We start from the raw sequence: 27,012 nt of genomic DNA on the forward strand, positions 1-27,012 counted from the left end.
TGCTAGTGATAGGCGGAGTCCTAATGAGTGAGTTGGGTAATTGGCTGTGTAAATTGGGGAGAAAATGGGAAAAAAATAGAAAAAAAATGAAAATCATAATGTTTGGAGAAAAGAAAACACAGCATTCAGCATAAAAGAAAAACCTTATCCCATCTATAAAACATAGTGGTGGTCGTATCGTGGTTTGGGTGTATTTTGCTGCATGTGAGCCAGGACTGCTTGCCATCATTTTAGGAAGAATGGATTCTGAATCAAACCAACTAGCAAATTCTACAGGAAATACATTTTTATTTTGTTAATCTGTTAGGGGTGTGACGAGATATTAATCTCACAAGACAATATGAGACAAGTATGATCTCACATGAGTCTCTCCAGACCTTAGAACTATAGTCAGAATATTGTCAGTTAGGGATATGTTTTTAACTGGCAATCCCCTTTAAGTGTTCTATACAGACCTGGCAACCTATGACCAAATCTTTATGGTTTATACATCAGAATTGTGTCAACACGTTGCCTCTGCAATTCCGCGTCTCTCTACAGTTTGAACTGCAATGATGGGAATATGTCAGTCTTTGAGCTAAATTTCAAAAGAATGTGGGTCTTGCCACAAGACAATGACTCTTAAGCACACAAACCACAAAAGAGTTTAAGAAGAATTTTGGAATGGTCTTATTTCAATTGACATGATGTGGAAGTTCAAAGTTTTTTTTTTTATATAGAAATTGTGAAAATTCTAAAGTATTTGCAAACATTCAGCCACCACAGATTATATTACTCAATATGTTGATGATTTCTTACTAAAATATACTAAAAACACAAAATTATACTGTAATCTGTGATTCTGAGCGAAACATTTTGAATTACTGAGTTTTGCAAATGCTTTAATTCATCAGAGCACACTTAATACATCTGTAGTAGGTCAGCACGGTGAAATATTCACTGATTGGTCAGTGTTCTGAAGCATAATATCACAACAACTATTAGCAAACAATTTTCAGTGCACACAAGTCTTGACAGCGCAATCACTGAGAGAGAGCATTTGACCCAGTCTGAATCTGCCTGTTAGGTAAGGATGATGAGGAGGATGAAGGATTGAGGGGGGGTAGGTGGGGAGGGGGTGGATCCATTAACGGTGTAGGGGTCTCATTGTCTACTTGAAGTCAGAGAGAGGGGCTTTTTACGGGAGCGTGTGGGAGTTTCTGCCGAGCTCGACGAGCACTTGAGCCAGATGACTGATGCTGGGAAAGCAGAAGGAGATCATCATTAATTGATGCAGTGGCAAGTGTGGGTGGCTGTACCAGGAGGACGCAAATACACACACATACATACACACACACACATACACACACTGTGCACTCGTGCTCGCTCGCTCACACAAATACACGCGCACACACACGCTCAGCTAAGAGTACAAAGGGCCAGGGTACTTAGCGCGAGTTGTGTCTCGCAAAAGAGCACTGTATGTTTGAATGTTCAGGCTGGATTGTTCAGTGCCATTACGGCTCCATTATCAGAGAGCTTTGTGTTTTAATGTGTCTGTTAGTCATGTCGTGTCGGTTGTTTTGAGTCAGGCTGCGTGCCTTGGTGGTTTGATTCAGATTTGGACCTGTGTATGTTGTTTGTTTCATTGTTGTTGGGCGAGGTAGTCTGTGATATGCTAATAGCAGCATCTCTTTGTTTTAAACAGACAGTTCAATTGAAGGTATGGATCAATAGTCCTCAAGGATATACTGAAAGCCTCTTATTTCAGTTTCTTGTGCTTTATTGTAAACATTCAGGGCTCTATCTTAGCCCTGCGCAAGGTGCGTTGTTATGCTCATTGCTATATTACACCCTGTGAACAGTCTTTTCAAATTTTCTTGCCTTGCCTCTGCGTTGATTAAATAGCAACAGTGCTTGTGAATATATCAACAATAAACAGAATACACAATAAAATAATAACATTTATGTTGCTGTAAATGACCTGCTTGCACACCTTCACAGCATGAATGAAAAGGTCAGTTTCTTCTGCTGAGAAACACAGAAACACTACGCCGATAAAATACCGACGTGCCAAAGTCAGAGCACCTCTGACTCTTACAGGGAGTGACAAGTAAAAGCTGATTGTTTTATTTTACGTAACACCCAAAACACATCCTTTGAGTATTTCGACGATTATTAGGGGTGTGATGAGATCTCAATATTTCTTGTCAAGATTTAACCTGTCTCGCGGGGAAAAAAAATAGTTTAGTGTGGACTTTTTAGGAGGGATATGGCAACCCAGTAGCGATAGCAGCGAGTGTGGTGGCTGAGCAATGAGAGCAGCTCTCAGCAGAAGAGGAAAATTTGGGCATCTGCATAGAAGATGCTTCTGCTACTTTTAAGTTGTATGTCTGGCTGCATTTTGGCTCCAGTGGAAGCAATAAATGGTAACAGAGTGACCAACAAGACACAAACCATATGTAAATACTGTAAGTAAACCATACATGTGACTGTTTCATAGGCAGTTGTACTAATCCCTTAGCTCTGTACTGTATTTAAAAAAATGTTTTGTCTCTGTTTGCACTTCAAAAATAGTCTTAATATGACTGGTTATGGTTATGCATAGTTATACATAATTACAAGAAATTTAGGAGAAAAAAACACAAACCATAGTCTTAATATGACTGGTTGTGGTTTGCACTTATTGTTAACACTATATAAGAGCTTTTTTTTAATTCTTATTCTTATTTCTATTTCTTATAAAATCAATGTGTAAGAGAAACCAGTCTGTTAAGTTTGCGTTATAAGATTTTGTCAAATAAAGCTCATAAAGCTTTTTAATTTTTGACGTTTTCTTTAAAAAAAAAATTAAATCTCGTCTCGTCTCGTTTTCGTGATATTAGTGTCTTGTCACACGCCTAATGATTATGATACCAAAGACACAGTGACGCCCTACATCCAGCTGCGGTTGATGGCTCTCCGATAGATCGTTAAAATAGAGCCCTAATTGGTATCAGGAAGCTAACTATTTTATTTCAAATTTTTCCCATTTTCTCCCCAATTTACACGGCCCAACTCATTAGGACTCCCCCTATTACTAGTAATGTCCCAACACACCAGGAGGGCGAAGACTAACAGATGTTTCCAGTTACAGCTAAATTTATGCTTTTATTCCCAGAAAAAAAACGCTCTTATTTACCTTTCAAAAGCCATTAAATGCATGATTAAAGGGCCGATCACAGTTGTTTTGCTTTTTTCCTCGTGTTTTGAGTGCTCGGCGCTGACTCAGTCCTTGATCGGTCCGGGCGCGAGACAGTGCGTGAGGTGGGGGCGAGGCTGGTGACGTCTTGGGCCCTGCGTTGTTTAATATCGCAATAAAGTTTGTTGAAAAGAAAAAGAACATTTGCAAATTTATATTTTTTTTCCAATATCGCGCAGCCCTAGTTGACTCTGACTGTCATGAAAATCTGCAGACTAGAGTCAGCCAGCACAGATTCAGGGCAAAAGTCGCGAAGTGTTACTCCGGCATTTACTGTATGTAAAAACACCGACCTGAACAAATATAGCACTGTTAATTCCCAGACAGTGTCTTAGTGCATAGCTTTTTACCATCTGTTTACCGCATCTGTGTAACTGACACATAGGCCTAAAGGGGGGAATGACTTTTCCTGCCCTCTTCCAGTCAACTGAATGCGCCTTTCATGTTTGACAGATGTTTATGTTACTTCGTATGTTGTAGTGTTAACTGGCATGCCACAGGGCAGCAGGTGGAGGATTAGGAGTGTATCCCTGTGTGTATTTCTGTGTGTGTATGTGCTTGTGTGTCCATCAGACGTGGTCGAGGTCAGCTGGTAGAAATGTGTAGGCCTAGTAAGCTTACTGAATGCTTACACTGACCGGCCTAAGCAAATAATGATTTGAAAGGTGTTTAATGTGGGTCTGCGCTGAAGCATGGTATATGTGTATGTATATGTGTGTGTGTGTTTGAGTTGTGTGTGTGGGAGAGGGATTCCCTGGTAATTGACATGCTGTAAAGCAGCAGGTGAGGGCTTATTTGTGCTTTGCAAGTGACAGTAACCGCAGGGGGAGGACGCTCTGTCAAATCCCTGCCCAAAGAACCAAAATTTGGCACTCAGTGGAGACATAGGGCCATCTGGTAATGACACCCAGTCTTATCGAAGCCTAACGAGCCGTAGCGAGCCGCGGTACTGGAGGCCGAGCTTGTGTCGTCTGCAGTTTGCCACGATCCCAGTTGGCTGGAGTGACTCAGTGGCAGTACATTTTGCGGTAATAACGTACGACAGCCTTTACTGAGGATAAAACGAGGTAACAGCATTGTTCCTTAGATCCATTCGGTCGAGGGAAGGCAGAATCCTCATGTTTTACATACTGTGATCTTTCACCTCCCGGCTTAATGAGTGCTGATGAGCTCTAACAAGCTCTATTGTTCACGGTGTCAGAGCAGCTTATTGGAAATCACAGAAAGGTGGGTTAGAGTGAGCTGATGCTGCCAGGATATGAACTCAGACTGAGATTTCATCAAGATGAACACATACAAGGCCGCAAACCATAAATGAGTAATAAGGAACGCAAGTATTTTTGATGACATGAAGAGTTGAACCAAAATGAACATTTGGCACAAGCATTTACCTCAGCAGTGCAATTTTAGTCATACATTTACCTCAGCAGTGCTGCTCTAGTCACACATTTACCTCAGCATTGCAATTTTAGTCCTACATTTACCTTAGCAGGGTTACTCTAGTCACACATTTATCTCAGCATTGCAGTTTTAGTCATACATTTAGCTCAGCAGTGCGATTCTAGTCATACATTTACCTCAGCATTGCAATTTTAGTCCTACATTTATCTTAGCAGGGTTACTCTAGTCACACATTTACCTCAGCATTGGAATTTTAGTCATACATTTACCTTAGCAGTGCGATTTTAGTTATACATGTACCTCAGCAGTGCGATTTTAGTCATTCATTTACCTCAGCAGTGCTACTATTGTCACACATTTATCTCATCAGTGCAATTTAAGTCATACATTTACCTCAGCAGGGTTAGTCTAGTCACACATTTACCTCAGCATTGCAATTTTAGTCATACATTTACCTCAGCAGTGCATATTTAGTCATATATTTACATCAGCAGGGCTGCTCTAGTCACACATTTACCTCAGCAGGGTTACTCTAGTCACACATTTACCTCAGCAGTGCAATTTTAGTTGTACATTTTTCTTAGAAGTTCTACTCTAGTCACACGTCTACCTTAGCAGTGCAATTTTAGTCATACATTTACCTCAGCAGTACTGCTCTAGTTACACATTTACCTCAGTTCATGAGTGCTTAATGAGTTACAGTAAAAATATTGATATTTTATTGATCAGTGTATTGCAAACAAAAACAATCTGATGTCACAATCAATCATGTCAATGTCAATATTTATATATTATTTATGAATAATATATAAATTATTTATGTATAATATTTATAAATAATATATAAATATTATTTATGAATTGGAGTGGCGCTTTTTTCATGTACATTCATTACTTGATTTTTTTGCTAACATAGACAGTACTGTGTAGGCATGGGTGTTAAATAACCATAATGGTTTAAATAGCCATCCTATAGAGATCATAAGCTTACTGTAAAGTCTGTAAACTTAATGGTCTTAACTGGTGCTTTTTGCCATTTTGTTATTGCGAAATAGTCTTTATTTTTTTTTAATCTTTAAAATTTCAGGTTAATTTCCCTGTATCTGCATATACCCTAAAAAAGGTAAATATGATCATAATGTGTCCTGTTTGCAGTCATCAATTTAGAAAGACTTATAGAAATAGCCCTGTACATTTCCCACGTGAGTTTTCACCACAAAAACGAGTCACGCTAGTGCACTTTAATGAGTTATTGTACATGTCTCATGTCAGAACAATTATAGGCTTTAAGCTGCTTCAATAAAGTTGCTTCCTCCCCCTGCTTGCCATGGCAAAAGAAGAAAAAAACAGTAATAATTGTCACAGTTTTAGACAAAGCCTATAATCAAGTCTCTTTTTGTGATTTAAAAATGGCCGTCTCAAGCCTGTCACCAGCAAATTGCCTGTGAATTATAAGATTATTGTGTAAGCTATTTAAGAAGCATTGTGTGGGCTTCTTTTTCTTTGTCATGAAAAGGCCCTCAGCTAAGCTGCGTTTATTGTCATCTACTCACAGGTTTCTAAACGTATTGTTGGAAATCTTTGTACAGTAGGAGTTTCTAGAAGGAAGAAGGTGAAGGAAGACCACAGAGGGGAGGTGGGGGATGGGTACAGTAGCTCTAGAAAGTATGGTAGGAAGTATTATTAATACAGTGAACACCGCTTTGGACACAGCGCTTCTGTTTTCTGTATTTTTGTAATTTTTACATATTAGTGAAGTGTAACAAAAATTATACATGGTTTTCAGAATTTTTATTAAATTAGAATCTGAAAAGTTTGAGGTGAAACAATATTCAACCTCCTTTACTGTGGTCAGATGAGACCAAAGTTAAACTTTTTGGCCTAAATGCAAAGCATGCAATGTGTGGCAGAAAAGTAACACTGCTTATTACCCTAAACATACCATGCCCACTATAAAACATGGTGGTAAAAGCATCGTGCTGTGGAAATGCTTTTCTTCAGCAGAGACCGAAATGATGGTCAGAGTTGATGAGAAGGTGGATGGGAACATGTTGGAGGCTGCAAAATATTTGAGACAGGGAATGAGATTCACTGAGATTCATGAGATGGTAGCTATCTAAGTATTTAAGTAAAGCTAAGCTAAGTAAACAAAACTGTAATAAAAAAGACTTTATTTTAAAGTCAAACGAGCGCTGAATGTTAATCTACACAGATTTTTCTCCTGAAGACTGTTTATTTGGGTGAGTAAAGCGCTTCCGTTTATTTACAGGAAGCTTAGATTCACAAATTTCTCCAGGACTGAGGCTGGAGCATAAGCATTAGTGGCTAATCGCTAGCGGTTAACCAACAGCGCTACACTGAGGTACCTCAAGCTTTATTAGCTAGCAGTTCGTCCTAGGTAGCTTGCTTTATCATGGTAAACGTGCAGACTACAACATAAAATACTCTCCTCTGAATTGAAAAAACTAGCATGGTTAGCAGCTAATGCTAATGCTGCTCCAGAGTGGCTTTACTGCTCCTTACAACCTGACCTGAGTGACCTGAGTGAAAGGATTTTGGGCGCACCTTATATATGTCTCCCTTAATTGTTTTGATGTCTTTAATATTAATCTACAATGTAGAAAATCTGTTAAAATAAAGAATCAAAGAAAAACATTGAATGAGAGAGCGTGTGTATGTGGATGCAAATATGTACAGCATTCAAGAACACTGTAAATATTTATATGTAATAAAAGATTAAGGCTGCTTCTTATATATCTAATATAGTCATCACTATCCCAATACCAGTTTTAAAATGTAAAATGAAATGGCATTCTGGGTATTTTATAGGATATGCAGTTGTCTGCATGTTGGCTGATTTTCCTTTTTTGTTTTCGAGGAAAGGGGACGACTCTCTGTTGTGTATTTTCAGTGTATTTTCAGAGAACTGCGCCTTGTTCCAAAGTGATCATTAGTGCTTTACAACAGCTGTCAGCAGTTAATTGTTGTTGGATTTTGCTCAGGAGAATAGTGCTTCAGTGTTTTCTAAGGACCGAAGAACGAGAAGTAAACATGATCCCAATACAAAAGCCTTCTGCAGTACACTTGAGTTTGTACTTTAGTGTAAGCAAAGACAGCTCTGGGAGAATCTGCTTGATTAAATATTTAGACTGGCCCCAGTGGTGAACCATGGGGAACCCCAGAGAAGATAAGTAGATGAGGGGTAGAAGTGTGTGCTAGTGCTTTGTCTTTAGAGGTGCCATGTGCTGTGTTTTTATTTATTTATTTATTTATTTTGGTTGTTGTAGTGGGACATGTTTAATTTTATGTAATTAGCATCTTATTTCATGCTTGATGAGCTAATGCGTTCGTGCTTTTCGTAGTTGATTAAACCCATCAGAGGTAGTGGTTCTTTGTGGTGTATTTACAGTCCTTCCTCCTTATGTGGTACAGCAATGACTCCTGCTCAGTGTGTGCACTTGACACTCGTTTTCCAGTCTTTTCTATGTATATTAATGTGTATCTGTGTCTGTGTGTGTGTCCCACCAGCCTTTGTTACACTCCTAAACGGTGACCAGGCGCAAGATGCCATCCGTTCACTGCACCAAACGTCGGTCCGCGGCCGCGACATCACCGTCCAGCTGCAGCCCACGGACTCGCTGCTGTGCGTCACCAACCTGCCTCACACCTTCACCGCCGCTCAATTCCAGGAGCTGGTGCGGTCCTATGGGAACATCGAGCGCTGCTTTCTGGTCTACAGCGAGCTGACGGGCCACTCCAAAGGCTACGGCTTTGTGGAGTACATGAAGAAGGACTCAGCCTCTAGGGCTCGCTCCGAACTGCTGGGCAAAGTGCAGGGGGACCGAGCGCTCATGGTGCAGTGGACCGACGTCAACCAGCTGACCACTGCCGAACACCTCCACTCCAAGTGCCTGTGCGTGGACCGGCTGCCCGCTGATTTCGACGACTCAGAGGAGCTGGCACACATCTTCTCAGTACGCTACAAACCCATCTTCTGCCAGGTGAGCACAAGCAGGGGGGGCTGGATCATATTTAGGTACTTAAGCTTGACTGACGTGGATAAAAAAAGGAGTAAATGCGTTTCCCACCTGCCTGTGGAGTTAATAGTTATATACACAGAGTAAGGGGCACGGTCTGAGTCTGAAGTCTCGCTCTGTGGCGTTTTGTACTTAAGAAGCATACAGCTTAAAAGATTGTGAAACCTTTCTGCATAAATATGAACAAAACATCATCTGATGTCCTAAAAGCAGATAAAGAAAACCCAGTTAAAAATGACACAAAAAGAAAAATATACTAGTGCTTTTATTTATTGAGGAAAATGATCCAATACTACATATTTGTAAGTAGCAAATGTATGTGTGAATCTCTAGGATTAGCAGTTAGTTAGAACGTAGAAAGTTAGAGTCTGGTGTTTTCAATCAATAGGATGACAATCAGGTGTGAGTGGGCACCCTGTTTTTTTTAGTTTTTATTTCAAGAACAGGGATCTGTCAAAGTCTGCACTTCACAACACATATATGTCTGTGGAGGTGTATTATGAGACAAACAAAGGAGAAAAATGTTACAAAATCATATCTTAAGTGTATGGAATCCAACAAAGATCACTCCAAGAGCAAGGCATGTAATAGTTGGCAAGGTCACAAATGACCCCAGGGTATCTTCTAAGCAACTGAAGGCCTCTCTCACATTGGCTAATGTTGGCTAAAGTCCACCATTCACCAGCATGGCAGAGTTGCAAGCATAAAGCCATTGCTCTCCAAAAACAACATTGCAACCTCATGGTTCAAATAAATCTGTTATGTTTGAAAAAAGGAAAACACTGCATCCCAGCATACAAGACTTATGGTGAAACATGGTGGTGGTAGTATCATGATTCAGGGCTGTTTTGCTGCATCTGGGCCTTTACTCAGACATATTTCCATGAATTGAATCTAAGCAGACAATTGGGCCATGCAGCAAGACAATGACCCTAAGCATGCAAGAGGTTCTACGAAAGAAAGTTTCAAGAACAGTAAAGTTAATGCTTTAAAATTGCAAGTCCAAGTATTGACCTTAATAATCCAGTTGAAATGTTGTGGAAGGACCTGAAGTTAAGAGTTAATATGAGGAAACCTACCAGGTTCTTTTAATTTTCTATTCACAAATATTTAATATCGGATCATTTTCCTCAATAAATAAATGACCAAGTCTAATATTTTTGTTTAAATTGTGTAACTGGCTTCTCTTTATTTGAGAAAATCTAAAAGAAAAATACAGAAATATCAAAAGTTCTAAAGGGTTCACAAACTAAAGCATCATTGTATATATACATATAGTGGAAGCACAGTCTTACTGCTTTCTTCACTTACAAAACGTAAATATGTATACTGCATGTAGTATGTCTTCTCTTTTTCTCAGAGTGATCTTCTGTACATTTGTGTGTGTCTGTGTGTGTGTCTGTGTGTCTCACACTGCTATCTCAGTCTATCAGAGAAGTGGATCTTGCTTGAGTGCGGATTTGTGTAGAGGTCGCTCATCACTTCCAGACACAGTGTCGAGGGCTGACGCTGAAACCTTACCCCCAGCTTGAGTTCTCTTTTGTGTGTTAATATGGCAGCCTTTTCTCTTACCTAGCCAACCCAGGCGAATCAATACTCCAGCATCCAGCAGCGGCGTTAGTCATGATGCAGAGTCAGGTTTCCTCAGCCCACACCCCAATCAAAACCATTTAAAGCCCCAGGCTATAACTGATCTTAGGCCTGCCGTTAGATGCGGCTCCAGCCAACACAGAAATCAATACCTCACACCCTCACAATCACATGTAGCTCCACTGTAGAGCTGCACCCACACCATATGCTCATATGCAGAAGTGTCGGAGGTGGATGAAGCGTAAGGCTTTGACCTCACAGTTCATCACTGTACTGTTACTCACTCAGAGCGTTTAGGCTTCTGCTGTACTGTATACTCTTTAGCCACTGTGCTCTCAGAAACGCTCAGCCCTCTGATTGTTGGCATGCTGAGACCAGCACGGCTAAGTGCAAACAAGTCGATTGGTGGAAAGCTCTCTCTCTCTCTCTCTCCCTCTCTCGTTCTCCTGTTTCATCTTTGAGAGATGCTAGAAAATGAGAAGTGACTTGCAGGTGTGGCAGTTTAAATGCGTAATTATCTTATTAATATTTGTTAGTTCACTGGTTTTCACGGTCTAATGATAGCAGTCATTATCTCATGCAGTGTTAAACAGAAACAGAGGAATTCTATGTTTAGAATTCTATTATTTATTAGTTTTATTAGATCTTTACTAGGCCTGTTACGATAACATTTTTTATCGTCAATATATTGTCCCAGGACAATAATATGATAAATGATTTTTAAAAACCAAAAATATAAAAAATAAAATAAAAATAAAAATATAATTTATGCCACTAATGTGTGTATATATTTAGAACTGAGCCATTTGATTTTGAGTATCTGCCAATACAGAGTCCCGATCCAATGCAGTAAAAAAAGAACACATCCAAGTTGTCGATCATTTTTTTACATACATTTTTAGTTATTATTGAAACGGTATGAAAACATTCCATTTTATCACAAAAATGTGTTCCTGAAAGTCTTATATTGTACTAGTCTGCACGTCTTAAAGTATAATAATAGCTTACTAAATATATATTAACGGAAACTATACAAACAAAAAACATTCAAATTACCAGCCCAAATATCATGTGTGTGTAAACCATGTGGCCTACCAAGCTTTTAAGCTTTTAATAATGGGTATTTAAATTTAAAAGTAAAAAAAAATAAAAATTTAATTATATATATATTAGTTGTGTAAGTCGCTTTAAATGTATTAATCACCACAATATAAAATCATGATTCATATTTTTTAGAAGGGGGATAGTGAAAAAAGTGTAGTGTGGTTTAGGTTTGGCAGACTAGATACAGACTATATCCTTTTTTACTGTCTTATAATATCTCAGGATAGTTTTAATGCTTTTTAAACTAGAATGCATATGTAGCTGAATATTGTGTGTGTGTGTGTGTGAGAGAGAGAAAGATGGGTGAAAGAGAAGAGTCTTCAGCACAGTGTTGTTTTTTTTCCATGTGAATGGATTGAGGGCGTCCCTGAATATAGCTATGCACTTCGATAGGAAAAGTTTGAAAGGTTAAATTGCACAAATGCACAAATAAATTAAATAAAAACACTGTATTCATATATAATTGGCATACCAGACAAATTACATTAATGAAACCTCCTATAAATATTGGCTACTGAAGATCTCTGAGGAGATGCTTGAACCGAGAATGTTTTTCAGGCTGAATTTAAAAATGTCAGCAAAAAAAAAAAAAAGGGAGAAACAGTGCTACTAAGAGGGCCAATCACATTTGCATTCATCTGTATTGATTGGCATAAGGGATGGTAAAAGGAAATGCTTAGACTCTTCTAAAGTCAGACTCCTCTATGCATATGATGCGCTGAGTTTGGCTGGTTTATGATTCTGTTTAGAGGGTTCTTGAGTCATTTGACCTGTTCACATTTGCAAAACACAACATGACTGAGGCATCTAAAACCATTTAAAACATTTAAAATGGTCCAAGGACGAATGTTTTTACAGGAATTGCCCTGTAAGGGTCTCAGCATGGTTTGGTTGTGGTGCGTATTGGGGTCTAATTGATTTTGGCACTGTGAAAAAAAAAACGGCTCGGTCTGCTTCATGTTTCGCCTGTGGTTTAAGGACGACGAGGCTTACTGTACAAACACAGCCACAACCTTTAGAGCTTATGAGTCTCACAAAGAAACAGCAGCACAGTCATATGACAGAAATAAGCCATGAAAGCCAAGGTATTACAGTGATTTTCATTCAATTAATTTCAATTATATAGTGTTTTTTACAACTAATGTTATAACAATGCAGCTTTACAGAGGACCGGGTCTGAGTCTTGATGGTGTAAACGCAGTGCTGACGGTGGGGAGGGAAAATCTCCCTTAAGTCAAGAGGAACAAACCTAGGAAGGAACCAGTACCCAAATGTCCTTTGGGTGACACTGTATACTATAGCACAATAAATACAGCAGATAGCACAACAAATAACAGAATAACAAAAATAACTGGACAGAGCGTAAGATAATGAATTTGCATTTTATAAAATGGTTAGACATGGGCACATTACAATGCAGTTGTATAAACCCCTACACTGTAAAACCTGATAAGTTGACTAAACTCAAAACTTTTGTTGTAACCGATTACCTAATACATTTTAAGTTCATGTAATGTAATTTTAAGTACAATGAAATTAACAAATACATATACATATATATTTAAAATTAATATTTTCCTGAACTTGTATTTAGTCTTCTTTCTGGTTTCATTCAACTGTTTTTTTAAATACTCATAGAAAAGTAGATGAAAGAAAACAATTAAGTACTGAGAGCATAGCGAGAACACAGAGTTACTGCAGCTCAGTAAATGATGCTTGTTCTACAGCCAACAACACAGAGGCCAAGTATTTAATCATAATATGTGATCTACAAGTTTACCTAAGGTAGCCCCGGGTGAATAACTACACACTGAGTATGAGTGTCAGAAACTGTTGGACACACCCAGTATGCAAATAGATTGTGACAGAAGCAAATGGAAAAGAAGCTGTTAATGGAAACAGACTAAACTCAGTTATTGTAAGTTGATTCGACTCAAACACCTCAGTTTAAGTGTATATGTGCCCACAAATGTTCTACTAACTCAAAATAGTTGAGTATTGTTTAGAAATCTCCAATTTTATGTAAAACAGACTTAATTTATTTGCGTTCAAACAACTTCTGGGTTTACAGTGTACCGATCTCCCTCTTCAGTGGCTATCCAGATAGCAAAACTGACTCCGGCCCCGGTTGCTGAGTATATTATAAGAATTGGCCCACGCTGCATTTGCCAGCACTCCGATTCAGTATAAACTACATTCTGCCCAATTCTGCATGGCCTTTTCCGAGTATTAACAGATGCTGCCATACGTCAGTCAAGCTCAGGCCAATCAAGCTCCATGCTATCTGGTTACTGCTTCATAAAACATTCACAAACAATGTAGTACACAGTATAATATAATACAGTATTAAGGCTCATTCTGTGTAGCCTTGCCTTTTGTTGCAATTGGAACACATGGGCTTTCAACCTGGTTTTCAAAATCACATCTGTTACATAAGAAACATGAACAGCATTACCCATAATTCAGTGTGCCCCAGGTGGGGTCTGAGTTAGGGGGTCTGGAGCGATAATATAAATGAAGACAAATGATTATCATCTAGAGAATTCTCGTAGTAAATGCTATTAGAATGATTTAAATTGAGTTATGGTGTGCCCCATGTGAGCATTACAGCACCTCTCATTTGTTTTGGTCACTTTTCGTAGGGTGTGCAGTTGCCACTTTAATAATCTGCTGTGTTTCAGTGATAAAACGAATGAAAAAAGGATAGTGAATGTTGATTATGGAGAAAATAGCAAAGTGTATAAGTGTATTGTTCCCAGTAGTTATTGATTTTAATAATACAGCGACTTGTTTAAGTAGAAACACTATAATAAGTTCCCTATGAAAATATATTACATGACTCCTTACACTACACTCAATTTACATTATCATCACCAAAAAAAAAACAATATATAGCCAAACTGGTGCATTAAAATTCTCATTCGGAAGAAGCTTATCTGATTTTCTCTCCATTCTCATGTGTGTCATTTTAGGATCTCTAAGCTCTTGCTGAAACATGGCCTTTGATGTTTTCAAAAGGCCAAAAACTAAACAGTTTTGTGTGCTAGTAGACAATTTTTACATTTATTTATTTTACTAAACGGTATTTTTTTTTAAAATGGTCACATTCACATGTTATACCATCTACGAATGTTAGTTAAGAAAATAAAATGTTAGGCAATGCAGGGTAGTTTTGAAGATTTGATGTCTTCAGTACAGTGACAGTGTGTCGACAGTTTGGGGGAAAATGAATCGTGGATGAAAGTAGTAGGTGAAACAATAGGTGGCAAGCTTGATGAATTAGGGTCCTTTTCCACACATTTTTTTTTTTTTCTTCAAATTTTTCCCATTTTCTCCCAATTTACACGGCCAGTTACACAACCCACTCATTAGGACTCCTCCTATCATTAGCAAAGCCCCAACACACCAGGAGGGTGAAGACTAGCACATGCTTCCTCTGATACATGTGAAGCCAGCCACCGCTTCTTTTCGAGCTGCTGCTGATGCAGCATTGCAGAGCAGCCAGCGCGCTTGAAGGAAAGCGCGGCGGTACATCAGCTCACAGCCGCCCTGTGCTGGGGACATCACCCTTTAGTGATGTGCGGAGAGAGCGCCATCTACCCACCCGGAGGGAGCAGGGCCAATTGTGCTCCCTCTGAGCGCCGGCAGCTTGATGGCAAAGCTGAATGAGCGGGGGTTCAAACCTGCGACCTTTTGCTCATAGTGGCAGTGCTTTAGACCGCTGGACCACTTGGCGCCCCTTTTTCCACACAATTCTGATCTTTTGAAAATTAGGTGATCGACACAGGTTTTTAAATGTGATTTACATGCTTTTAAAAGGCCAAATACAAAATGATTTTGTGAACAGTACATTTTCACATGGTCACATTCACACTTTATACTGTCTATTGTTTTGTTACAAAAAAGACCCCATTTTGTCATTAAGAATCAAGAAACCCAAGTTGTTTCTGTGCTGATTTGCAGCAAAACAAACAGGGTCATGCATGCCTGCTGATGCTGTGCAACTGAAGCTGTGGATTTCCTCTCACCCCATGTCTTGAATTCTCATTGGCTTTAGCTTGTCACCACACTCACTGCCGTCACATCACTTTTCACACTACTGGATTTGGACTCCCCAACAGGTCCAGATATGTAGCCTTCTAGATATATTTTGGGCCTCTGTAAAAAAACAGTGAGCTCTCAGATCATGTCTTTCATCAGTTTACAAATAGTGATCGTGCCTGAAATTGAGCCAATGCTGAGTGACTGTTTTGTCAGACAGCCCAGCAGAGATGTGGTAAATCAAAAAAATCACAGCTTTGATGGCTTATTAATGTCCTGTAATAATCCACTCTACCGATTTTCAGTGAAGCTATCAAAACCTGTAAAGATAGGAGTGTAGACAGAGTGCTACAGAAGAAGTTGTGTTATTAACAGATAGTGGTCTGAGATGTCATCATTGCTCAAGAGGACTATATGTCTATTTATGACTATATGTCTATATGTCAGTCACAGCTGGTTTTCTGTCAAGCTTCACTTTAAAGGGAACTTAGTCTAGTTTCTGTAAAGTAAAGCGAATATGATTATTGAGTCTCTCGTTATTTCCGATGGCGTAATGGTTCTGAGAGTTTGTAGTGTTTATTAAAATGACTCAGCGTTCTTAGGATTGCTCTGACCTCTGCCCAGAAAATGGCACCACCCTTCAGCATCAGAGTCAGATCTATACATACATACATATGTAGAATATTGTGAAATATATTGTGAAATTACAGTGTGTAGAGTATACTGTAGGTCAGAAGTTTCAGAACACCATCTATCTATCTATCTTCTAATTTCCATAACACCAACTGCCAGTGGCCAATCAATGCCACCCACTCCTCTCTTGTTCTATCTATCTACAGACAAAGGCTTTATAAATTGACATTTTTTCTTAAATCAATTTCCAAAGCTCACTTTATTTCCAAATATTTGCTAAGTATTAGCTGTAAACTATTAACCAATTTTTATTTACTGGGAACCACTTTAAAATAAGGGTTTATAAATAATGTATTAATGGTTATACATTAAGTGGTAAATACTTACATGAATAAACATGAATAAACACTTATTGCCCTTTCTATTTATGTACTGTAACTGCTTATTAATGGTTTACAACCTAATTTATAACATTAATTAACTCCTTTATAAAATATTTATCAACCCTTTAAAAAGGAGCCTAATTCTAAAGTGGTACCAATTTACTTTACTATATTTTTATTTCTTTTTTTTAACACTACTAAAATGACCTTTTTCATTGTTTTTTGTTTATTTGTTAATTAAATGACAAAAATGAAGGGAAAAAATGGCGGTGTTCTAAAACTTTTGACCTACACCCTTGCTAAAAGATAGTATCCAGTAATTTGCTTACATGTGAATTTTTCGTGATTTACACTAATAATTAAGATTTTTGTTAACTAGTTCCCCTTTTTTGGGCACCTAAATTTGTCTCTTACACACACACAGACACACCCCCACACACACTTACACACACACACCTCCAACAGTTTCTTTTTCTGTCAATTCTGTCAGTTTTGACATGAAAGCTGACTAGCATCAAGTCTTTTGACCCTTGCCTTGACCTTCTCACACAATTTCATGGACAGTTGCCTTTGTCTCTTCAAACTGTCAGATACATGCTGACACAGATGTACACACACACACACACTCCTTTTCCATTCTGTAGCTTTTTAGAATGCGTCCCCAGCTCCCTGGTTGTGCAAGTGTAGCAAAAGGCGCACTGAAATATAAGGCACATTATGCGACACTAGTAAGGAACAGGCATGCTTCCTTCTAATTCAGCAGGTCTCGCTGCTGGGTGGTGGTGGGGGATAACTGAGTTAACTAAAGCTTAGCTAAGTAAACAAACTATAATTCTAAAAAATAAAAACACAATTCGAAGTCAAATTAGAGCTGAATGTTAATCCACACAGATTTCTCTCCTGAAAACTGTTTATTTGGGTAAGCTAAGCACTTCTGACTATTTACAGTAAGCTTAAATTTCCAGATTTCCAATTAGGCTAGCCACGGTTAGCGGCTAATGCCACCTGACAGCGCTACACTAAGGAACCCTGAGTGTTCCAGTAAGCCAGGATGATATTAGCTTGCAGTTTGTCCCACGTAGCTTGTTTAAACACGGTAAACACGCAGGTTACAGGCATATAATACTTACCTCTGAACAGCAAAAAAGGTAGTGCTTAGCATGGTTAGCGGCTAATGCTAATACTTCTTAAGTCTCAGTGCTGGAGAACTGAACTGAAACTTCTGTATAATGCTATATATATATAGGTTGTAAATAATAACGAATTGGGACAGTAGTTAAAGAAATGGCAATGATTAACAATAGTAGTGTTAATTAATGTATTTAATTATTGTAAAGTGTTACCAAAAGAACTGATAGATTCAATCATACATTTTGGTCAAATGTGTGAAGACACCTAATAATATGTATAGGTGTGCAGACTGATTAACAGACAGACCTCACCTACCCTGACATTGTTAGTGGTGTGCGGTCAGTCTGTTGCAGTGTGTGGGCATCTCTTTCTCTTGCTGATTATTGCTGATCATTCTTTAACACCTGTTTATCATATGAACCACACATACGCGTGTGCGGCTCTGTGATTAACTGTGTGTAAATGGCCGGTCAGGGCCGAGGCTTACGAGCTGAACACTGTTATCCTGTGTAAGTCACCCCAGTTTATCTTGGGAACTGCCTGTCTCACATACACACACACACACACACTCACACACACACACACTTAGTCTAAGTGTAATCATGAATGTTTAATAATGTGGAAATGTTAATATTGATCCTCTGTTTTGTTCAAGTTTTGAATTATTCAGTATTGCATTTTGGGTCATTTTAAAAATTAATATGCTCACATTCTGAAAACTGCATTAAAAATGTGGAACAATTTTTAATTTCCCCTCTCCACTGGTTTGTTGATCGCGATGCTCCTCGGAGGCACTGTTTTGCACTGATTAGCTGCGTGGTTTCTCAGAAGCTCAGTGTAGGGGAGAGTGCATGGGGTTTTTGTAAGGGCTGGTTCTTGATCAGAGCTTCACAACACAAACACCACAGACTGACATGAGGAGATTTGCATACACAGTACAGAGGACAGTGCACTCTGTGTGTGATCATGTATTGATTTGTGTGTGTGCATGCAGATATGTTTTGGTAGGTAAATGTAGTAGGCTGGTGTGGTATAATGGATAATCTGTGTTTGTGTAGTGTGGTGAGTAATGTTAGGGTTAGGGTTTCATTCCCCTGCTGGACAAGCATGCAGCGTTACACCAGTCCAGACCGGTTCTTAAATTACAATTTCCTACTTGTTTATTTGAACATAACTTAGTTTAAATAAGTGGTGTCTATCAGTTAAAAAATTTAGTCCGATTAATCACAATATTCGGTGATTAACTGCGATTAAGTGCACCTGTTCTTCTTAAGATGCATGTTTTTAGTGAATATTTAAATTTAAATAAAAGAATGAGTGTAAGAAATGTAAAATGCAGTTAAATTTATATTAGTGGTGTTAATTAATGTACTAGCATACACTTATATGTTTGAGTGGAGATAAAGCCAACATGTTGCTGTAATAAAGAATGCATGTCTAATTGAAAAGAGTATTTTTTTTTTTACATCATCTGCTCTGATTGGTCAGATCTGTCTGATGTGGGAGCAAGGAAGTAAATATAGTGGGAAGTTAGCACTGAACGCTGCACATACTACGTGTGTAAACAGCATGAAGAGTAAAGTGTAAAGTAAAGCGAATATGATTATTGAGTCTCTCGTTATTTCCGATGGCGTAATGCTTCTGAGAGTTTGTAGTGTTTATTAAAATGACTCAGCGTTCTTAGGATTGCTCTGACCTCTGCCCAGAAAATGGCACCACCCTTCAGCATCAGAGTCAGATCTATACATACATACATACGTAGAATATTGTGAAATATATTGTGAAATTACAGTGTGTAGAGTATACTGTAGGTCAGAAGTTTCAGAACACCATCTATCTATCTATCTTCTAATTTCCATAACACCAACTGCCAGTGGCCAATCAATGCCACCCACTCCTCTCTTGTTCTATCTATCTACAGACAAAGGCTTTATAAATTGACATTTTTTCTTAAATCAATTTCCAAAGCTCACTTTATTTCCAAATATTTGCTAAGTATTAGCTGTAAACTATTAACCAATTTTTATTTACTGGGAACCACTTTAAAATAAGGGTTTATAAATAATGTATTAATGGTTATACATTAAGTGGTAAATACTTACATGAATAAACATGAATAAACACTTATTGCCCTTTCTATTTATGTACTGTAACTGCTTATTAATGGTTTACAACCTAATTTATAACATTAATTAACTCCTTTATAAAATATTTATCAACCCTTTAAAAAGGAGCGTGTAAACAGCATGAAGCAGCAGAGACAGTGATTGTTCAAAGCAGTATATTATCTAGCTAATATATCAGATTAAACTGCTCTTTATCAGCAGTTTAGCTTAATTACTAAATAAGCATATTTGATAGCAGGGTCAGATCGAGACCAGATCACGTTCTTACCACAAGAGAAGCACTCCAAAAAAAAAAAAAATTCTGCAAAAATCTGCGTGTTGGGAGGGGGCGGGCAGATTACGGCGGAAGTTCTTGTGGTTGTGGTTCTGTAATATGAATGAATGCCATGTGAGCTTTTTTTGTGAGCAAAAAAAATTTGCTCTGGTGATCCGGTATAACTCTGCTTTAGTCCGGTGGAGGAGGTGGCAGGAGAAACGATAGGATTTCGGCTCTTGCTCATGAATATTCATATATGCAAACATATAGCCTCTGATTGGCTAACAGCACTGTGACACAGCGAGATGGACAACAGTTAGAAATGTTTTAACATAAAGACATTGTTACACTAATAACAGTCTTTGCAGTGTCAAATGTTACTTTACAACATGTGTAAAACGCAAAATCCACCGGAGACCTATGTCGCAGAGATAGGTAGTTCAGGTCCAGGTCTTTAACTAGTGTGAACAGAACTGTTCTGAAAATACCCCATCTATCTCAATTGTACTTTGCTGGTGGTGTTCCATAAGCAAATTCTAACCATTTGTTCCTTAGCTATGAATTACTAGGCAGAACATATAACACTGAAGTTATATTTGCACAAATAACACAGGAATGAACTGCCATGCTGTTCCTAGTGCTGTTAGCTCCTATCTGAAGAGATGATGTCGCTGCTTGCCTTCAGCTCTGTCTCTGGGCAGTCACAAGCCAAGGTGGGCAAGGCCATAGATACTAATTCACAGGGTGATATAAAACCTGTTTTTCCTGATCAAATTGTTTTTCTAAAAAAAATATTTTAGTAGCTCCTGCAGACAATGGAGGTTGAGGAACAGTTTTATGTGCCGCTTGCTTATACAACTCTGAGAGATCTATTTCACGAACAACAAGAAAAAGTGGATTTGAGTGGAAGGGCACCTTTAACGTCAACAGCCCTAGTTTAAACATAATTCAAATGTAAGATGCTCTGGATAAGAGCGTTGGTCAAATGTTGTAATTAATATTAATGTATTTTCGCCTGCATTGAATTGCATTGCTACAGTTGGCTTATGCGCATTTGTTACGGTTTGTTTTTTGTTTCCCCAGACCCGAGAGTGCCTTCAGACACTCTAGCCTTTAAATAAATGTACACAGCCTTTTCACAAGGAGTCACAATCCCCCATTTCCCACCAGAATCCCACTCTCTTCAGTTTTTTTTCTCTGAAGATCAGCAATTTGCTGCAGGCTGAGGTAGAGAGCGGAAACCCAGTAACCTGAAGAAAAGCCCTCCCTCTGTATGTACCAAATATATATGTGTGAGAAAACAAGAAGACGTGTGAGCCGTATTGATTTGTTTTGCTGGTTTTAAGGGCATGGGGCCGTTGGTGCAGACCTGTAACTTGTAAAGGTTTACTGGAGTGAATGGCAAAAGGGACAAGAAGCAAAATCCCTACCAAGACCTGCCTCAATTTCAGATTTCATGTTTATTATTTTGATTATTATTATTATTATTGTTATATTTTTAATTATTATTATTTTTTTCATTTTGTCCCCAATTTACAAGGCCAATTACCCAACCCATTCATTAGGACTCCCCCTATCACTAGTGATACTTCAACACCAGGAGGATGAAGACTAGCACATGCCTCCTCCGATACATGTGAAGTCAGCCACGCCTCTTTTTAAACTGCTGCTGATGCAGAATTGCCGAGTAGAATCACAGCGCGCTCAAGGGAAAGAGCAGCGACTCAGTTCCGATACAACAGCTCACAGATGACCTGTGCTGACCGTCATCACCCTTTGGAGTGATGTGGTGAGAGAACACCATCTACCCATCAAGAAAGAGCAAGATCAATTGTGCTTTCTCAGGGCTTCGGTAGCCGATGGCAAGCTACATGAACAGGATTCAAACCGGCGATCTCCTGATAATAAAGTGGCAGCGCTTAGCCTGCTGGACCACTCAAAGCCCTACCTTATTTATTATTTGTCTATTCAGAGTCAACCCTGTTCACACCTGACATTAACATGCGTTCCGAATGTAAACTGGTCTGTTCCTAACAAAAGATCTTTAGCTTTAGTTCGAAAAAATGGAGCAAAGTCCCATAAGATTATTAGGTTGTTGCACCACAGTCAAAAATCTTCTTTAAGTTTGTGTTATCTGTGTGTTTGTGTGTCAGTGTTTGGCCATGACACACCTGCATAAAGAAATCCTGTAAAAAAAAATAATAATAAAAGCCAGGACCACTCCATCTATCTGCCTCTTATCTATCAGCTACAGCATGCTGCTGCAGAACCTGCGAGACAGAGTGTTACTACACTGTCATTCTCTCTCAACCCCCCTCTCAGTCTCTCTCTTTTTCATTCACTTAACTCAACTCATGTTTTCAGAGATATTTAATTGTTGTTAAACCCCAGAATGAAACAGAATTAACCTATGATGTCAGAATAACCTGACATTATGGGAAAAAAAAAAAAACACTTCTTATCTAAACCTAAAATCACATCTGTCAAGGTGTGAGATCAATATATGATATGGAGAAAAGGTGTAATATATTAGGATAAGCTCTTTTAAGGGTTTTTCAGCACGTGAATGCATTCAGTTCTAAAAAGTAGTTTCAAGTGTTCATTCACTCACACACTGGACCTCTATTTCAGTTTACCTTCCTTAACTTCATTCTGCCTCCAGCCTAGTTATGTCACATGATCACATAGTCTCTCTCTGATGCTGCATGCGGGTAGTAGAATTTGAGTTTTGTTGTTACTTCTGCTTTTTCTAATTATCACATCAAGAGAAAAAAATCACACTGTTCTCATTTCCTATCATATGTCTACTAGAGCCAGATTATATCTGTCCAGTATTTATTTTACTTTAATCCTGGATACATTAACATATTTGTATATTATTAGTAATATGACATTCTGGATCATTGATTCCGTTACAAATCTGATAAAATTCTTGTATTTTGTAATATCTCAGTAAGGGGTGTACCATATATCGTATGTAATAGTAAAATTGAATTTTAGTTTTGTGGTAGTAGTCAATTCTTGAAAAAAAAATTTTATTCAATGTTTTGTCATATATTGCCAAGAGTATCGGTATCGTGAAAATACCATGAAATTTTGTGATATTATTTTAGGACTATATCGCCCACCCATAGTGCTTACCCTGAAAGCTAGTATCGGAATTACGGTAATTATATGATTTATTGCACAGCCCTAGTGTGGCAATTATTGGACATCAGGTCAGACAGTGTGTATGTGTATGTAAGTATATGTATACAAATATAAGTACAAAACACAAAAGAATATATACAAAAATAAATAAATAAAAAGACTGGTGGAGGAGAACATACCAAGATACATGTGATTAATCTATGATTAAAAATCAGGGTTATTCCACCAAATATTAATTTCTGAACTCTTAAAACTTTATGATTATGAACTTGTTTTCTTTACATTATTTGAGGTCTGAAAGCTCTGCATCTTTTTTGTTATTTCAGTCATTTCTCATTTTCTGCAAATAAATGCCCTAAATGACAATATTTTATTTGAAATTTGGGAGAAATGTTGTCCATAGTTTCTTGAACAAAACAACACTGTTTATTTCAGCTTTATATTATATATTATATATATTATATATTATATTATATATATAGGTACAAAAATGTATGTGAGTGCGTGTAGCTTCGGGGGGGGTGGGGGGGTGGGGGCGGTGTTTGAAGATGGGCTAGTGTTGAAAGCTTGAACTTGAGATAGTGTGTGTCTCTTACACGGTGGACTCCTCTTCTGGGAGCAGTGTGAGCGGTGTGTATTCTCTGGTTACTGTTACTCACACTCACACACACACACACACACACACACACACACAGCTGCCTGGCACTTTTCTACATGACAAATGTAAATGCTTTCCTGCTCTATATATAGAGCATTTCATACACTGCCCTGTCTGTGTTAAAGAGCTGGCACACGGTAGCCTTAGGTAACTCACTGCTCACTGCTGCCAAGCGCATGCCAATATTTATGTGTGTGCTCGTGTGTGTGTGTGTGTGTGTGTATGGCAGAATCTTGTCAGATTGAACTCGTGGAGTATGCAGGAATCCAGTCCTTGGAGAGACTGTTTGCTGATCTCTGTATGGATCTGTCGTCGGCACTGTGTTGGAGCTTTTTTTAACACTTGATCAATATGAAAACGTGTTGTGTCTTTATGTTGGTAAATTATATCACAGGAATGTATGTGTGTGTACATTTTAAACACTGAACAACAAAGATTCAATCAACCTTGCTTTACCTCGCTCTGCCTCCAGCCCAGTTATGTCACATGATTATAGTGTGCAGCGTGAAAGGCTCTCTTTTTTGCTACATTGGGTAATAGAGTTTATGTTGTTAATGGCAATATTGCTGTTTATTCAATGTGTTTATCCTGAGACGTCATATCGAGATAACCATAAAAATATGATTTATTGCACAGCCCTAGTGTGGGATATATTGGGCATTAGGCAAATGCACATGCTGACAATTTGCATGGTCTCGGTTGAGAAGTATTGCTGATAGAAAAGGACTCTTTGGAGCAGATACATGTGAACCTACTGGCACCATGCCAAATACATGTAACGTGTACATTTTGAACATTAAACAATATTCCCTTTTATTTATTTATTTTTATTTATTTATCATTTTTTTATCATTGTCTCCCCAATTTACAAGGCCAATTATCGAACCACTCATTAGGACTCTCCCTATCACTAGTGATGCCCCAACACCAGGGGGGTAAAGACTAGTACATGCCTCCTCCAATACATGTGAAGTCAGCCACTGCCTCTTTTCGAACTGCTGCTGATGCATCGTTCCTGAGTAGCAGCACAGCACGCTCTGAGAAAAAAAAAACAGGAACTTGATTCTGATACATCAGCTCACAGACGCTTTGTGCTGATCGACATCACCCTTTGGAGTGATGTAGGGAGAGAGCTCCATCTACCCACCCAGAGAGAGCAAAGCCAATTGTGCTCTCTCAAGGCTCCGGCAGCTGATGGCAAGCTGCTTGAACGGGATTCAAACCAGCAATCTCCCAATCATAGTGGCAGCGCCTTAGTCCGCTTGACCACTCGGAGCCCCTAACATTCTTTTATTTATACATATATACAGTTGTTTCATGATGATTGGACCAATAGAAGTTCTCCAGAAATACTTTTTCTTAATAAAATCATTTTTACATTGACTTTCATTGAGGTCATTAAAGATGCTATTCTCTTAATGATAGCGCTTTATCCAACACTTTTTGGGATGACCTCAGTAACACTCTTGCTGCTGAATTCAATCATATCCTCACAGCAATGCTCCAGCATATTCAGCAAAGACTTTGTTGAAAGACTTCAACAAAAGTTGGATAAAATCCTTAATACCTAATAAAACTTTTATTTATTTTTTTCTAAATATCAAAAAAGAAGCAATCAGATGGGCAGGTGTCCCAATACTTTTGTCAGATAAGACAAGACAACACTTCCAAAAGGGTATTTAGAAAATTTGTAAGGGTGAATTTTGGCTGCAGACACTTTTAATGGCTGGATGTCTGACCTTTTTCTCATTTACGATTAATAGATTGTAATGGCCTTCATTATATGTGAAGGACTCATTTACACTAGGTAAAGCACTCACTAGGCAACTGTCCCAATGGTGAACCTTATTTAACTACCTCTGTTTTTGTACTCCCTCACTTCCTTCTTCCTTCTACCACTCTACCACATCCCTCTCTTCCTCTCTCTTTCACACACACACACTCTCCCCCTCGCCCTATCTGTACATGTTTTTACACACTCACACTCACACTCTACTTCCCTGCCCACCATTATCTTCTCTCACTGTCTCTCTCTCTCTCTCTCTCTCTCTCTCTCTCTATCTCAATCTTCCATCTCTCTCCATCTTTGCTTTTTGCAAGCACACACACACAGCCACACATCCACAAACATACACAGATATACACACACATACACACTTTTTTATTTTTGTGGCACACACACTCTTGTCACTCATTCATTTCCTCATAGGCTTGCCGACACATGCCTGTTGGTGCCATAACCTCTGTCTCTCTGTCTATCTCTCTATCTCTCTCCCTCTCTTTATCTATCCATCTATCTGTCTTTTTTCTCATTTCCATAACACCAACTGCCAATGGCCAATCAATGCCACCCACTCCTCTCTTGTTTCTCTCTCTCTCTCTCTCTCTCTCTCTCTCTCTCTCTCTCTTGCACTGTGTGGAGGGGGGTTCAGTCTCCTGGGGCAGAAACTGACTCTCCATCTGAACTCCAGCGTTCTGCCTTCAGCTAAACGCTTCTCTCTATCCAGGCTGCAGGAGTGCTTCTGTCCATGAGTGTTGCTTGGCTGCCAGGCCAGAAACAGAGCTGAGAATTCCTTCATTCTGTCATTTTTAAATCAATCAAAATAACGAATAATCTGCACTCAGATTACAGTTGCTTTCTCTATTTTAAATATATTGAAGTTCATGCTGCCATAATTGCAAAAAAGTGCATTCAGCATCAAATAGCTTGGATAATAAACAGAGAGCTATTATTATCAGCTGTGATTCATCAATGTGAAGTCACCAATAATAGTGATTAGATTACCTGCATACAATACAATGAGAACAGAATTAATTTTAATTAAAACGTAATGTGTTATTATAGCTATTTTACTTACCATTTTTTAGCACTGTAATGCGCACCGGATTATAAAGTGCACTATCAATGAATGTCTATTTCTGGTCTATTTTCATACATAAAGTGCACGAGATTGTAGGCTCATTATGTGACACTAGTAAGGAACAAGGGTGTTGACATGTTTTTTCTTCTAATTCAGCAGGTCTTGCTCCTGGGTGTAAATTAAAGCTAAGCTTAGCAAAACAAAACTAATTCTTAAAAAAAAAAACATTTTCTTTTAAAGTCAATCGAGCTCTGAATGTTAATCTACACAGATTTTTCTCCTGACAACCACTGAGGCTGGGTGCAGCAGCATTAGCATCAGCGACTAACTGCTAGCTGCGGTTAGAGCTAGTAAATACTTGTATAATTCATACATAAGGCGCACTGGATTATAAGGTGCACTGACAATTTTTGGAAAAATG

At 38.5% G+C, this 27,012-nt stretch overlaps 1 protein-coding gene across 2 annotated transcripts in view; it reads left to right on the plus strand.

Moving 5' to 3' along the window:
* raver2 (ribonucleoprotein, PTB-binding 2) overlaps positions 1-27,012 on the plus strand; it is a 108,848-nt gene that overhangs the window by 42,245 nt on the left and 39,591 nt on the right. For both annotated transcript variants that reach the window (XM_007248212.4, XM_022675866.2), the window contains exon 3: positions 8,150-8,622. In XM_007248212.4, the coding sequence (XP_007248274.4) occupies positions 8,150-8,622 (473 nt within the window). The remainder of the gene's footprint in view (positions 1-8,149; positions 8,623-27,012) is intronic.

Source organism: Astyanax mexicanus, chromosome 5 (genome assembly GCF_023375975.1).
Source record: "Astyanax mexicanus isolate ESR-SI-001 chromosome 5, AstMex3_surface, whole genome shotgun sequence".
Classification (NCBI taxonomy): Eukaryota; Metazoa; Chordata; class Actinopteri; order Characiformes; family Acestrorhamphidae; genus Astyanax; species Astyanax mexicanus.